Source organism: Hakea prostrata, unplaced genomic scaffold, assembly GCF_041222555.1.
Source record: "Hakea prostrata isolate BN-2017 unplaced genomic scaffold, UWA_Hpros_2 contig_13, whole genome shotgun sequence".
NCBI classification, from domain to species: domain Eukaryota; kingdom Viridiplantae; phylum Streptophyta; class Magnoliopsida; order Proteales; family Proteaceae; genus Hakea; species Hakea prostrata.
The window spans coordinates 817159-831241 of NW_028291132.1; the positions used below are offsets into that span (position 1 = coordinate 817159).

The 14083-nt window shown below is 43.9% G+C and overlaps 1 protein-coding gene across 1 annotated transcript; it reads right to left on the reverse strand.

Annotated features, from left to right (window-relative positions):
• Positions 1-5495: 5495 nt before the first annotated feature.
• On the reverse strand, positions 5496-6029 carry LOC148999355 (uncharacterized). Its single transcript, XM_089141235.1, has one exon. It carries the CDS (start codon positions 6027-6029, stop codon positions 5496-5498), a length of 534 nt encoding a protein of 177 aa, XP_088997361.1.
• Positions 6030-14083: the final 8054 nt, after the last annotated feature.

Genomic DNA, 14083 nt, shown 5'->3' on the forward strand with positions numbered 1-14083 from the left:
AGACGTAGGCCGGCTAGATTACTGGGCAACCACCTCCGATGGCTAAGTCAGACAGTGAACAGTATAAGATCTCGTGCAAGGATTACACAAGACGATGCTCAGAATGTATTGGATACTTACCAGAGGTTTATGTCCCTCTTCTTATACCATTAATGTTACCTTTTATGTATTTGGTAAGTCTACCCGGTGGTGGCTGTTGTTCCTTCTGAGATCATCCCTTCCTGTTGTCGATCCCGCTCGATCAGCAACGGAGTTGACTTTCCTCATTGAGAATGGTTTCCATATTAGTCGAGCGTACATCGCGCCTTGATCAAGCTAGACAGCTCTTATCCTGACTGAGTGTGGAGCCCCAGCCGGGTCCGACCCGGTTGGGTAGGAAACTTTCATATCATAAGAGAGTCGATTGAGTGTGGAGCCCTAGCCGGGTCTGACCTGGTTGGGTAGGAAACTTCGGTATCATAAGCCCCCTATCCCGATCATTGTTTACAGTGTGCCGGATAGTAAGGAAGTCAAGTTGTTGGGTGCATTTATCATTCCCGACTCCTTATCTTAATGGGTCCTCTTCATACAATACCACTTCAATCTGTCAAGTTTCTGAGAGAATACTGGTTATCCATGATCGAGGGAGCCATCGGTGATTGTCCCGAGTATCTCTATATGTAATGTAGAGAAAGTTAAGTTAAGAGCGAGAGACGTATCTTTTTATGTTTGGCAATCATGTCGTCTCATCATTCGTCCCGACCAAGGAGAGGGTAAAAACATCTTGTCCCGAATGTTGTTCTTTTATTCGGGAGAATGAGTGAGTTTTGCCGTTGGGCGCATTAAATGCCTGGTACGAAGTGACTAGCCGTTTTCGTAACGGTTTTCCTCGAAGTCCTCGTCCAGTCTGACCTTGCCACGTCAAATGGCTACGCTTAGAGTCATAATGACTGCCTCGGGGAGTTACATCGTCTCTCTTCCTGAACCGTCGATTGTGAAACGTCGTAACCGTTCGATCAGGAAGTGTAATGCTTCTTCCAGTAGTATAAACAGGACCTTTTCATCTTCGTTTTGATTTACAGTTTCCTTTGCTCTCAACTAAGAATTGCTCCCGACTAAGCTCATGAGATGTTTCAAGTCTTCAAGCAGTAAGTTTCTTTCCTTCATGGCACAGAAGAAACCTAAAGTGAGTTTGAGAGGTTTTAGGCATCAGCTTAAGGTTCCCGTCCCTATCTATTGGGAAAAGAAGCGTCGTCGGGCCGAAGGATATGCGAGTGAAGGTGATAGCGATCAAACAAGGAGGTTTAACCTGACCGCACCTGAAGGACTTTCATGAGCAGTCCTCGGACGATGAAAGCTCTCATACTTCTAGTGATAGTCCTCTCGATGATGACCCTAGGATTCTTGAGGAGATAAAGGAGATGAACCATAAGGATAGGGAATATCAAGCCGCTCAGGCTCAAGCTCATGAAGTTCCTAGTATTGAATCCCGGTATGAGGAGCATCGGGATGATCCCGAGTCATCTGCTTCTTTTGATTTTGCTACCCCTTCTGCCTAGAGTGCCTTGAGGCCTGGGTCTACGGCCACCTCTCGTGACCCCTCAGCTTCTTCTCCCCAAGTTTTCTTGATTCATGAAGCTTCGACCTCGTCCCGAGTTTCTTTTTCTTCTAGGAAAGCCCCACCGCATCCTAGTGGTTTTCGGGGAACCATTCCTCGTAAGCCCAATAAGAGAACCTTTGATCGGGATGCCCTGGCATTGGTGAAATCCTAGCCTTTAACCCCCTGGCACATCGATTTCGTTCAATCTTCTTCGGGACCTGAGTTATACCATTTCTCTCTTTCTTCAGAAGACTTAGATAGGTTTAAGTCAAGCTTTAGTATACCTGAGGGGTACCAAGTTATCCTCCCGACTAATAATCAAAGGGGGAATAGTCCCCCGAGGGGCTTCTATCCCCTATATTATGATGCTTTCATCGGCAGCTTGTGTCTTCCTTTGCATTATCGTTTTGTAGATTTTTTAGAACACTATGGGCTTAGCCCGTCTAACTTGAGCCCAAATAGTTGGGGCATCATGATCGGGTTTGTTGGGTTTTGCCATGCCTTAGGAGTTCTCCCAACCTTTGGCATGTTTCATCTTGAAGGATTCCCTCCGTCCACAACCAAGAAGTGGAGGGAATTTTTTCTTTTCTTCAAAGGGCCTGCTCTCGAGCCTTTCCTTACACAATTCCAAGAGAGATCCAAGGATGACATTGATCTCTTGAACACCCCTGTCGACTTGGATCTCAAAGAAGAAGAAAGGGTTGGGATCACTAAGCAAGTGGAAGGGGATGATTTTGCAATCCATAGTTATTCCATGGAATATAATTCAGTACTTCAACTGTGGGGCTTCTCCCCGTGTAAGCTTTTGTTTCTATTGCCTTTACTTTTTATTCCCTATTCTGACCTGATTATATCTCTCTGTCTTGCAGTGGCTAAAAACATCTCTGATGAGGATTTGATGACTGTAGCGCTCGGGGGAATGGACGAGGCCCGGAGAAGGAAGCCTATCATGAATACTAAGGCTTTAGCTTACGGGGTTCTGAAGACAAAGACCCCTGCCTCGGGTTCTGTCCTAGTTAAAACTTTTGTGGCCAAAGGCCAATCTCCTACTGCGGCTGCCTCAATTGGGATAGAAAAGAGTCCAAAGAAGAAAGCACCTTCTTCAGGAGGTGAAAAAAGAAAAGCGGAGGTGGCTCCTCGTCCTCCCCAAAGAAGGTTCATATCTACAAACCCGAGCATAAAGTCGGTCCTTCGACTTCCACTAGCAATCCCGAGTTTAGCTCGGTTTTTGTTGACTCAGGTCATGCCAAGCAGTGGCTGAAGAATGCCACTGAAGATGCTGATCAGAAGTACTTGAAGAGTCTCCCCAATAGAGAGTTTTTTTTCTGAAGGATATAGGTAACGTTCTTCTGGTTTGATCCCGATCTTCTTCCTCTTTTTGTTACCTGTTGTCTAATGTTTCTTCTTCAGGTATGTGGCCGGGGCAGTCCACATCTTTGCCAAGTCTCTGAGTAGAGCTCGGGACCAGGCTAACCAATTGGCCCTAGCCGAACAGCTGCATCAGAAAGCTAACGTTCAAGCTGGTCAAGCGGAGAAAGAGTTGGAGGAGGCCCAGGGAAAATTGGCCAAGTTGAAGAAGGAGAGGGACGACCTTTCCAAGAGCAAAGCAAATACAAGGGGAAGGTCAGTGATCTTGACAAGAAGCTCGGGAAGGATGCTGAAGACCTGAAGACTTCTAAAACTCTTGGCTGAGGAAAGAGAGAACAATGCTCAACTGAGGAAAGAGCTAGGGGAGTTGAAGGCCTCGGGGGCACAAACATTCAGGCGGGAGGTGTTGGAGAACTACTTTGAATCCCAGGAGTTCAAAGATTTGGCAATAACCATTTCTACTCCCTCCTTCAAGAGAGGTATAGTCAGGCCTTCAAGTTGACCCTTCAGCAAATGCAACCTCCCCATCCCGAGAGACTGCATAAGCTTCTGGATCCCAAGTTATATGATGAACTCCAGCTTCCTCAGCCAGAAGATCTTCCCGAACTTCCTGAAACCCCGTACCCTGAAGCTACGGACTATATTGATCGCCGACCTCAGAATCATCCCGAGGTAGAAGCTGAGGAGGAAGATGAAGAAGAAGAAGACGAGGTTGAAGGAGAGTCCGAGAAAGAGGCTGAGGACGATGGCCTGGAGAAGTCATTTGCCAAAGAAGAAGCCAGGGGATCCCCAACTAACACCGTTGTTGACACTAATGTGTCCAATGATGGTTTGGTCAATCTTCTGTTGAAGAGAACGCTCCTCCGAGCCCCTCCTTGAGGATCGATTGAAATTTCCGGGACAGGATGCGTGTGACTATCCAAGACGGGCATCAACTTGTTGGTAAATTCATGGATTTTGATCGGCACATGAATCTTGCTCTCGGCGACTGCGAAAAGTTCAAAGATGCTTCAGTATGAAGTATCTCTTTGCTGGTGTGATCTTGGTATTTTTTGTGTCTCGTGTCTTGTATCTTTCTACTCCCGAGTCATGTAACCAAGAGTTCAAGTCATAGATGTGACTAGCATGCCTTATTTTGCTCTTTGTTCCCGAGTCATGTAATCTCTTATCTTGAATGAAATTTACTAAGTGATTTTCAGCTATATTCTTTTTCGACTCGGTCGGGACAAATGAAATATAAATCTTTTGCAAAGATGCAAAGTAAACCGGGGAGGACCCGAAATAGTTTAACCTTTAAAAAAGGTGCAAGTCCTTAAAAAAGGTGCAAAGTAAACCGGGACAAACCCGAAATAGTTTAACCTTTAAAAAAGGTGCAAGTCCTTAACAAAGGTGCAAAGTAAACCGGGACGGACCCGAAATAGATTAACCTTAAAAAAGATGCAAGTCCTTAATAAAGGTGCAAGTTGACCGGGACGGACCTGAATCAAATTTTATTGCCTTAAAAAAGTGCAAGTCCTTAAAAAAGGCGCAAAGTAAACCGGGAAGGGTCCGAAATAGTTTAACCTTTAAAAAAAGGTGCAAGATGACCGGGAAAGACCCAAATCAATATTTTTTGTTTTGAAAAAGATACAAAACTACTGATAAAACTTTCTCAGGTTGGTAGAGTTCCATGACCGATCAATCGGCTTTCCAGTCTCTGTGTCTTTCAGTCGGTATGCTCCCGGTTTTGTTTCTTTGCCAACCATATAAGGCCCTTCCCATGTTGGAGTTAATTTTCCTTAGTTCTTCGGGTCGGAAGCCCTAGTTCTTCTCAGCACCAGATCTCCGGATCTGTACCTTCGACTTTTAACCCGGAGTTGTAATGTTGCACCATTCTTTTCTGATACAATTGATTTCTTTGTTGGGCCTTCTCTCGGGCTTCTTGTAAGAGGTCTAAGTTTTCCCTTAGGCCTTGGTCGTTTTGCTTCTCATTGAAGGTGTTGTAATGAAATGACGTGGCCAATACTTCCACGGGAGCCAAAGCTTCGTTTCCATACGCAAGGCAGAATGGGGTTTCTCCAGTTGGAGTTTGAGCTGTTGTCCTGTATGACCGTAGTACACTCGGGAGTTCCTCGACCCATAGTGCCCGACTGTTCTCCAATCTCTTTTTTATCCCATCCAATAGTGTCCTATTGGTTACCTCAACCTGGTCATTACTTTGGGGGTAAGTGACTAAGGCGAATCGATGCTCAATGTGATATCTTTTGCAGAAAGATTATAATCCTGCCCCTTCAAATTGTTTTCCGTTATCTGTTACAAGGATCCGGGGTATCCCGAACCTGTAGATAACTTTTTCTTCAAAGACCTTTTCCATTTGTTTTTCTGTAATAAGTTAATGTTTTGCCTCAACCCATTTTGTAAAGTAGTCTATGGTGACCACAAGATATTCCCGGTTTCTTGAAGCCTTCGGTAATTTCCTGATCAGATCCATACCCCACATTGCGAAAGGGGTCGGGCTAGAGATGGGCATCATGGGGACTGCAAGTACTTTTGGAACGTTGGCATGCTTCTAACATTGTTCACATTTGCAAACATATTCAATGGCATCTTTTTGCATAGTTGGCCAATATATACCCGAGCGCAATACTTTTTGTGCCAAAGCTTTTCCACCCATGTGTGTGCCGCAAATTCCTTCGTGGATTTCTGCTAAGGCATAGCTAGCTTGGGAAGGTCCAACACATCTCAAAAATGGTTTGGTTAACGATCTTCTATATAGCTGGTCATCTATGATGGTGATCCGAGCAGCTTGATTTTTGATCTTCTTGGCTTCCTTGGAATCGGTCGGGAGCCTGCCTTCCTTTAGGTAAGCAACCAAAGGAGTTGTCCAGTCGGGATTGCTGGTGATTTCAAAAACTTCTGTTTCTTGTGTACTTGGGAAATCTAATTCTTCAATATAGACTGCCGAGTCCAAGCTTTTGGAGTTAGCTGAAGATAGCCGAGATAGTTCATCTGCCCGTTCATTCTCTTTTCTGGGTATTTGATGGAATGTTAACCGATCAAAGAATATTTGGAGTTGCTCGACCTTGGCCAAGTATTTGGCCATTCTTTCGTCTTTCGCATTATACTCCCCCCTTATTTGATTCACAACGAGCTGGGAGTCACTTCTTACTTCTAATTCCTGTACTTTGAGTGCTCAGGCTACTCTCAAGCCTTCTATGGCAGCCTCATACTCGGCCTTGTTATTTGAGGCCGGGAAGTTGAATCTCAATGCATAGCTGACTATGAAGTTCTCTGGACTTTTGAGTGTTAATCCTACTCCCAATCCAGAAATGCTACTCGGAGCCGTCAACATGCAGAATCCACAAGTCTAATGTCTTGGGGGTTGTTGCTTGATTTTCGTTTTGTGGTAGGCTGCTCTCCACGATAAAATTAGCCAAAACTTGAGCTTTTATGGCTGTCCTCAGTTTGAACTCGATTTGGTACTCGCTAAGCTCCACTGCCCACCCGACCATCCTTCCAGCTACATCGGGTCTTTGGAGTATTTTCTTGAGTGGGAAGTTGGTCAGGACTATTATTGGGTGTGCCTGGAAATAACGCCTTAGCTTCCGCAAGGCTACCAAGAGTGCTAGGGCTTGCTTATCAACATCCGGGTACCTTGTCTCAGCATCAATAAGTACATGACTCACATAGTAGACCAAGTTTTGGATTGTCTCCCCTTTTACTAATACAACACTGACTGCAGTTGGTGAGATGGCGAGATAAACTATTAGAGGCTCCCCAGTTACAGGTCGAGCCAAGACAGGTGTTGTCCCGAGTGATGTTTTCAATTGCTCAAATGTCTCTGCTGGCATTCTTCTGTCCAGGTGATTCCTCTCGAGCTTGGTGTAGCCTTCAACACTTTGAACAAAGAGTTGCATTTTCCCCCGCTCGGGATATGAACCGATTTAGGGCCACCACCCTTCCTGTCAGACATTGAATTTCCTTTACTGTAATAGGTAGTTGCATCTCGATTAGTGCTTGGATCTTCTCCGGGTTAGCTTTGATTCCCCTTTGAGAGACCATGAAACCGAGGAACTTCCCGGAGGAAACTCCGAAGGCACACTTCTCGGGATTCAGACGCATTTGATATGTTCTCAACACATCAAATGTTTCTTCAAGGTCTGCCAAGTGTTTGGCCCGAGCGAGACTCTTCACAAGCATGTCATCTACATATACTTCCATATTCCTCCCGATCTGGTGTTGGAAAATTTTATTGACTACCCTTTGATAAGTAGCCCCTGCGTTCTTCAACTCGAATGGCATTACTCGGTAGTAGTAACTTTCCTGATCAGTCATGAAAGATGTATGTTTCTCATCTCCCTGACTCATCAAGATTTGGTTATACCCCGAGTAGGCATCCATAAAGCTAAGAACTTCATGTCCTGCGGTTGCGTCAATCAAAAGATCAATCCTCGAGAGAGGGTAACAATCTTTTGGGCAAGCCTTGTTCAAATCCGTGTAATAGGTACACATTCTCCACTTCCCGTTCGCTTTTTTGACCATCACCACATTGGCCAACCAGGTGGGACATTCAATCAGTTTAATGAAGCCTGATTTCTCGAGTTTTTAAACTTCAGTCGTTATTGCCTCATGCTTTTCGATTGCGAAATTTCTTCGCCTTTGGATGGCCAGGGTGGCATCTTTCTGGATCCAGAGCTTATGCTCTGCCACCCGCCTATCTATCCCGGGCATGTCGCTTGCAGACCACGCGAATATATCAGCATTGTCACACAGGAACTTTATGAGCTCCTTTTTGAATTCATCTGGTTGCTCTGATCCAATGAATGTTCCTCGATCGGGTAGAGATTGGTTGAGTTGAATTCTCTCTAGTTTCTCTACCAGCTCCGCTCGTTGCATGCTTTCTTCATCCCGATCATCACGGACCTCAAGAGTCAATGCGCTTCCCGAACTCTTTGACCTCCATTTCTCCTTCAAGTAATTGACATAGCATTGCCAGGAGGTAGTTTGATTGGAACAACATTCCCCAACCCCTGCATCGATCGGGAACTTTAGTTTTATGTGCCGGGGAGATACAACTGCCTCAAGTGCATTGAGCGTTGGCTGTCCCAAGATTACGTTGTACACTGACAAATCCTTCACGACCATGAAGTTGACCCGAACCAGAGTATCTCGGGGTGACTTCCCAATCTTTAGATCCAATTGGATCGTTCCTTCAGGTATTGCCGAGGATCCTGCAAAACCATATAGAGGGGTTGATGAAGGTGTCAGTAGATCGTCAGCTATTTTGAGTCTTTTGAAAGCCACATAAGATATTAGATCAACGAATGATCTTGTATCAATCAAGACTCGATGGACCTCCGGATTGGCAATTTTAACTTTGATGATGATTGCATCATCGTGCGGCGCTATAACTCTGCTTAGATCTTCATTTGTGAAGGTTATTGGCTCCGGGCATGCCGGATTTGGTCTCTTTTTTGGTAGATGCATAGCTCCCACGAACCATGCTTTTTGCTTTGCCTTCCTGATTGATTCTACTGTCGAGCCCCCCATGATCACATAGACTGGTGTCTCCTCCCGATCTTCTTTTTCTTTTCCCTTATCAGCCTTTTTAGCGACTTCTTTCAGGATGGGCGACCGGGGTCTCTTTTTTGGTTTGGGTGAACTGTCACGGGGCTTCCTGGATCTCCGAACATACTGACCAAGTTTGCCTTCTTGGATCAACTTCTCGATCTCTAATTTCAGGATTCGGCAACTATCCATATGGTGTCCATAATCTTTATGGAAACGACAAAATTTTGTCATGTCCCGATCCTCTGGAAGAGAATGCAGCTTCCCTGGCCACTTTAAAGATTTCTTGTCCCGGATATTCTTCAGAATCTCTGATGGCTTTGCATTGAGGGGAGTGTAATTTTCCCGTCTTTGATCACGCTTCCATCTGGTTTTTGACCCCTGATTTCTGTCACTCAGGGAATTCTTCTCTGCGTCCCGATCAGATCTTCTGTCTTGATCGGCTTTTACCCGAGCGTTTATTACTTCATAAACACTGGCTTGCTTTTTGGCACTTTCGTAACAGTGTCCCATATGTCTTGGGTTTATCTGTTAGTAAGACTTCCAAAAGTCTTTGGTGAGTTATACCACTCCAAAGTGCGTTGTTTGCCACCTAATCATCAAGATCTTCAATCTCAATGGCCACTTCGTCGAATCGCTTCAGGAAATCCCGAATGGATTTGCTTCTTCCTTGCCTGATAGCAAATAAACTATCAGACATCTTCTTGCTCTCGATCGCACTTCTAAATCGGACGATGAACTTCCGAGTAAGTTCTCTAAAATTATTGATGGATCCCGGCTGCAAACTACTGAACCATTAAGTAGCTTATATGCTCCTTCGGGTTCATCTTTCCCTCGAACGAGGTAAAGGTTGGCATGATGAAATTTTGAGGAAGGGGCATGTTCATTGTCACATCCACCCAGCCGGTACCCTACCTGGCATACCCGAGTGTGTGATCCACAGCCCCGAAGACCAAGTATCGAGGTAATCAGCCTCCCACATAGACAATAACATAATCATGAACAATAATAATCAATGTGCAAAAGATAAACCAAAGATCCAAATAAGGAAAGGATAAATCATATATAATCAGAGTACGAAAGATAATCAGAATGTCAAATCAATAAAGTAAAGTGAGGCGGAATCCCACTCTACAACCAGTAGAAAAGTAGTACTAAAAGGAAAGGAAAAGAATGAAAACTAATCCTAATAGCATGTACAATAGGTAACTAAATTGTTCTCAATCTTATAGACAACATCTCTATAAGTATAAATCTCAAAAATGGCGCAAGGGCGCTTCCACTCTATGGTCGGACTAAGCATCGTACGCAGCATAACCACCCGTAGAATCTTCAGTGTAATTGTCGTGACCGCAATCACCTTCCTAGAGATATGCCTCTTCTCCTTGCGCTGCTTCATACGAGCAGTCATGATACTCAGAACCTCTAGAGTAGTCTAACAAAACATTGTACAAAAGGAATGAGTTTCAAAGAAACTCAGTAAGGCAGTTAATCCATAACAACATAAATGGCAGGATTTCAAAGCAAAGTAAAATGCTATATGATATGAAACACAAGATGCAATATAATTCTAACTCTATGTATCCTGGTCTCTATTTGTCACATCCACCCAGCCGGTACCCCATTTGGAATACTCGGTATGTGATCCACAGTCCAAGGATCAATGATCTGAGGTCCATACCTCCCACATACACGGTAACATAATCATGAATAGTAATAATCAATGGTAAAAACAGTTAATACTAAGTATCATGAATAAGATAAGACTAAACAAATCAGAGTGCGGAAGACAATAACATTAAAGTATAAGCATAATCATAAGGGTGAGAGAAGGTATGATAACCACTCTCTCAGAGCAGCGGAAAAGAAGTGTGATAACGTCAAATACATGTCTAAGTGTCAAAAGATAATCCCAAAGATAAGTCAGTTACAAGACCAATGGTTCCATAAATACACCAGGGGAATGGGGCACTATGCTAGGGTTTCCTCTATACTAATGGTAGTCTCCTCAACAGTACGGATGAAGTAAACCCAACGCTGCCGCTCCCGCACAACTGTGGGGCTAACCCTGGTGCGGATAGTAATCCTCCTCGGCTCCAATATACGGATCCTCACCGAGGCCACTACCCGGAGGGTAGTATGTGGAATCATAGTCCGCCTCAAAGGAGGTGCCATCGTAGTCTTCGGTACTTGGAATATAATCTAAAACATTTGCACCAAAAAGGAATGAGTTCGAAGAACTCAACAAGGAAGTTATTCCATAATTAGAAATCATACACATTCAAAACATATTATAATGCAATGCGATATGGAACATATGATGCAAATATGAGTCTAACTCTATGAATGCTAGTCTCTAGGGTAGACATGCTTTAAGTCATAGCACCGCACTTCTCTGGGTCGTCAATCACTCTCCCATTTCCATATCTTGGGAATGCCCGGGGAAGATCGGTAAAGTCATCAAAAAAACCGTGGTAAGGGGATCGGTCACCGCTCTCTCACATCACCATTTGGTCAAGTACTGGCGCATGTCACAATAAAGCCTAGCCCAATGCAAGTCATCTACTCAGTCGGTCAAGTCAGATTCAGATACGTCCATTCCTCGCCCCCGGCGATCCTTTCCGGTATCCTTCACACTAGAGTCAGCGAAATCCCGGATTTCAGACTCATCAACCCTATTCGTCATCCACATATAGTAAACGGGAAGCTCTCACGTCCTCTCACGGATTGGTTACCGGTCTTGAGCGCCCGTGAGCCCAAGTCTATCCATATGCAACTCTACCAATAAATGGCCCCTTTCAGGTATCCATAGCATGGTTTATGTCCTCTACCGGATTGGTTACCGGCCTAGAGCGCCCATCCAACCATACACTACCACGGGTTAATCGGTCTCAATGCCCTTCCGATTCGGGTCTGACACGACAAGGATAATCCTAGCCACCCAACTAGACAGTCCTATGTATGTCATCCAATAACCCGGGAGAGTGTCGATAGGCACCATCGGAGAACATCCCATACTATTCCCTCCGATGCCCAAGGACAGGAGTGTCAGTAGGACACCCCCCAATCCCAAGTCATACGTAAACAATCACATATCCAATCTCATCATTTCTCATGCATCCAATGCATATCCATAATAATAATCAAATCATGATATTGAAACGAATCATTATAAACATAAGCAATTCAAAGAGATAAAGTAACACAACAAGAGTATAAAGATTTAAATGCTACTGTTCTAACACATATGTAACAGTCCTATAATGATTGAAAGAAAATTAAGAGGTTTCATTCTTTAAATAAAACACCATTCAATATTTGATGACTTATATGTTTATAGAGATAACCATCCTTACCCTGGATGAATTGATGATGAATTAAGAATACCAAGAATGGTCCAATAGAATTGTTAAGGCCCTAAACAAACATCAATAATAAGTTAGAAAAGAAGTCGGGAAGATCGGATGTCATTTGGATCAAAATTGGCCAAGGTTGCTGTCTGCCAACATTTTGGTCGATGGTCTTTGGTCGATGGTATCGACCAAAAGGATCGACCAGAATTTCCTTCGAGACAGAAATGTGGATTTTGGGGGTTTTCATCCGAAATGAGTCTTCCGGTGTTCGGATCAATCTGAAACTTGGAGTCATACTTAACAACAGTAGTAGGACACTATAAATCAAGAAATTAACCCAATCCAATGGTCTAAATAAAAAGCCCCAATTTGAGCTATCGAGTTCAAGTGATAAACATCATGGCATGAGTTGGAATTGATTGCATTGATGAGGAATAGCATGTAATAGTTAGAGGAACTAATAGAAATTCGATTGGAATCATATGGCAATGTTAAACATGAACATAATACACTCTATAGCTCAGTTTGGTATCAAATGGCATGATGTTAATAGGTAAATCATGGAATACATATGCTAGGCATGAGATAGCAGCATAGCATCAATGAATAGCTAAGGAAATCATGGATTGAACATGAGTAGACACTTGGAGTGGTGGTTGCAAGGTTGCAGCACCATTCCCAATGTCTCATCAGCAAGGTGACAATAGAAAAGAGTAGAAAATGGTAGGGTAGAGAGTGGAATGAGGAGTCATACCCTAGTGTGGAAGATGAAGACAATAATCAATGATAAACTAAGTGTCATTGATGAGGTACCCTTCACATTAACCAAGGAGCTGCTTTGGGAAGCTCTCCCCACGTTTCCAGGTGAGAAAATGATTGCAAAAGGGCTCAAGGCTCGAGGTTATAATAAATAGAAAAGGAATATTCCATGGAATCATTAACTTGGCAGACTGGGATATTTTGGTCGATGGTCCTTGGTCAATGGTATCGACCAAATATTTCCAGCAAAAAACTCAGGTTTAGAACAGCAACTTCAAGTAGGGATTTGAAAGGCTATACAAGGTCAAATTGAGTGAGGTTTTCTTCCACAATTCAATCAAGGAGTCTAGTTTCGGGGAATACCTTTGGATTGTGCACGGAGGTCATTTGGTACATCAACTATATTAATATTCTCCAATGCGCAGACTTTCCTCAAACACTGACAATGCATTTAAGCAAGGGGTATCATTGTCAATGTCCATGGGCTTAGTCTTCGAATCATGGTCATCAATCAGAATGGTCCATAAATCTCTTCTTCCACCGCTTCGAGTCTTCGGACCTGAATACAACAGTGGATCCGGGTCAGGGTCAAGGTTAGAATAGGGCTGGATATTACATTATTGGCAGACATGCTTTAAGTCATAACACCGTACTTCTTTAGGAAGGTCTCATCACACAACGCCTTTTGGTAGTGGGTCCGGCATCCCTCGGGACATTCCATGGCTGGGGGTTAAGTCACCACTCTCTCACATCACCATTGGTCTAAGTACTGGCGCATGTCAGGGTCAAAGCCTAGCCAAATGCAAGTCTCCTACTTAGTTACATCAAGTCAGATCCAGATACGTCCATTCCTCGCCCCTGGCGATCCTTTCCGATATCCTTCACACTAGAGTCCTCATAGTCCTTGACTACGGACTCATCAACTCTATAGGCCATCCACATATGGTATACAGGAAGCTCTCACGTCCCCTCACGGGTTGGTTACCGGTCTTGAGCGCCAGTGAGACCAAGTCTAATCATATGCAACCCTACCAATAAATGGTCCCCACAATGTGATTCCTGTCCTCTCACGGATTGGTTACCAGTCTTGAGCGCCCATGAATCCCCATTGCTACCACGGGTCGTTCGGTCTCAATACCCCTCCGATTAGGGTCTGACATAACGGGACATCCTAGCCAAATACTACTAGACGGTCCTAAATATGTCATCCAACAGTTTAGGAAGGTGTCCAAAGGGCATCTCCGGAAGCATCCCATAATATTCCGTAGTAGTCCAAGGACAGAAGTGTCAAAAGGACACCTCCCCTTTCCAAACCATACCTAAGCATACACAAGCATCAATCCATAATCATCACATATATGGCAACTTCATATATGGAAAGAAATCATTAATAATATATAACTCGCATATATTTGGTAAGTAAATCATACATGAATCATAAACAAGTAATGCTACTGAAATCAAGATAGTACAACAA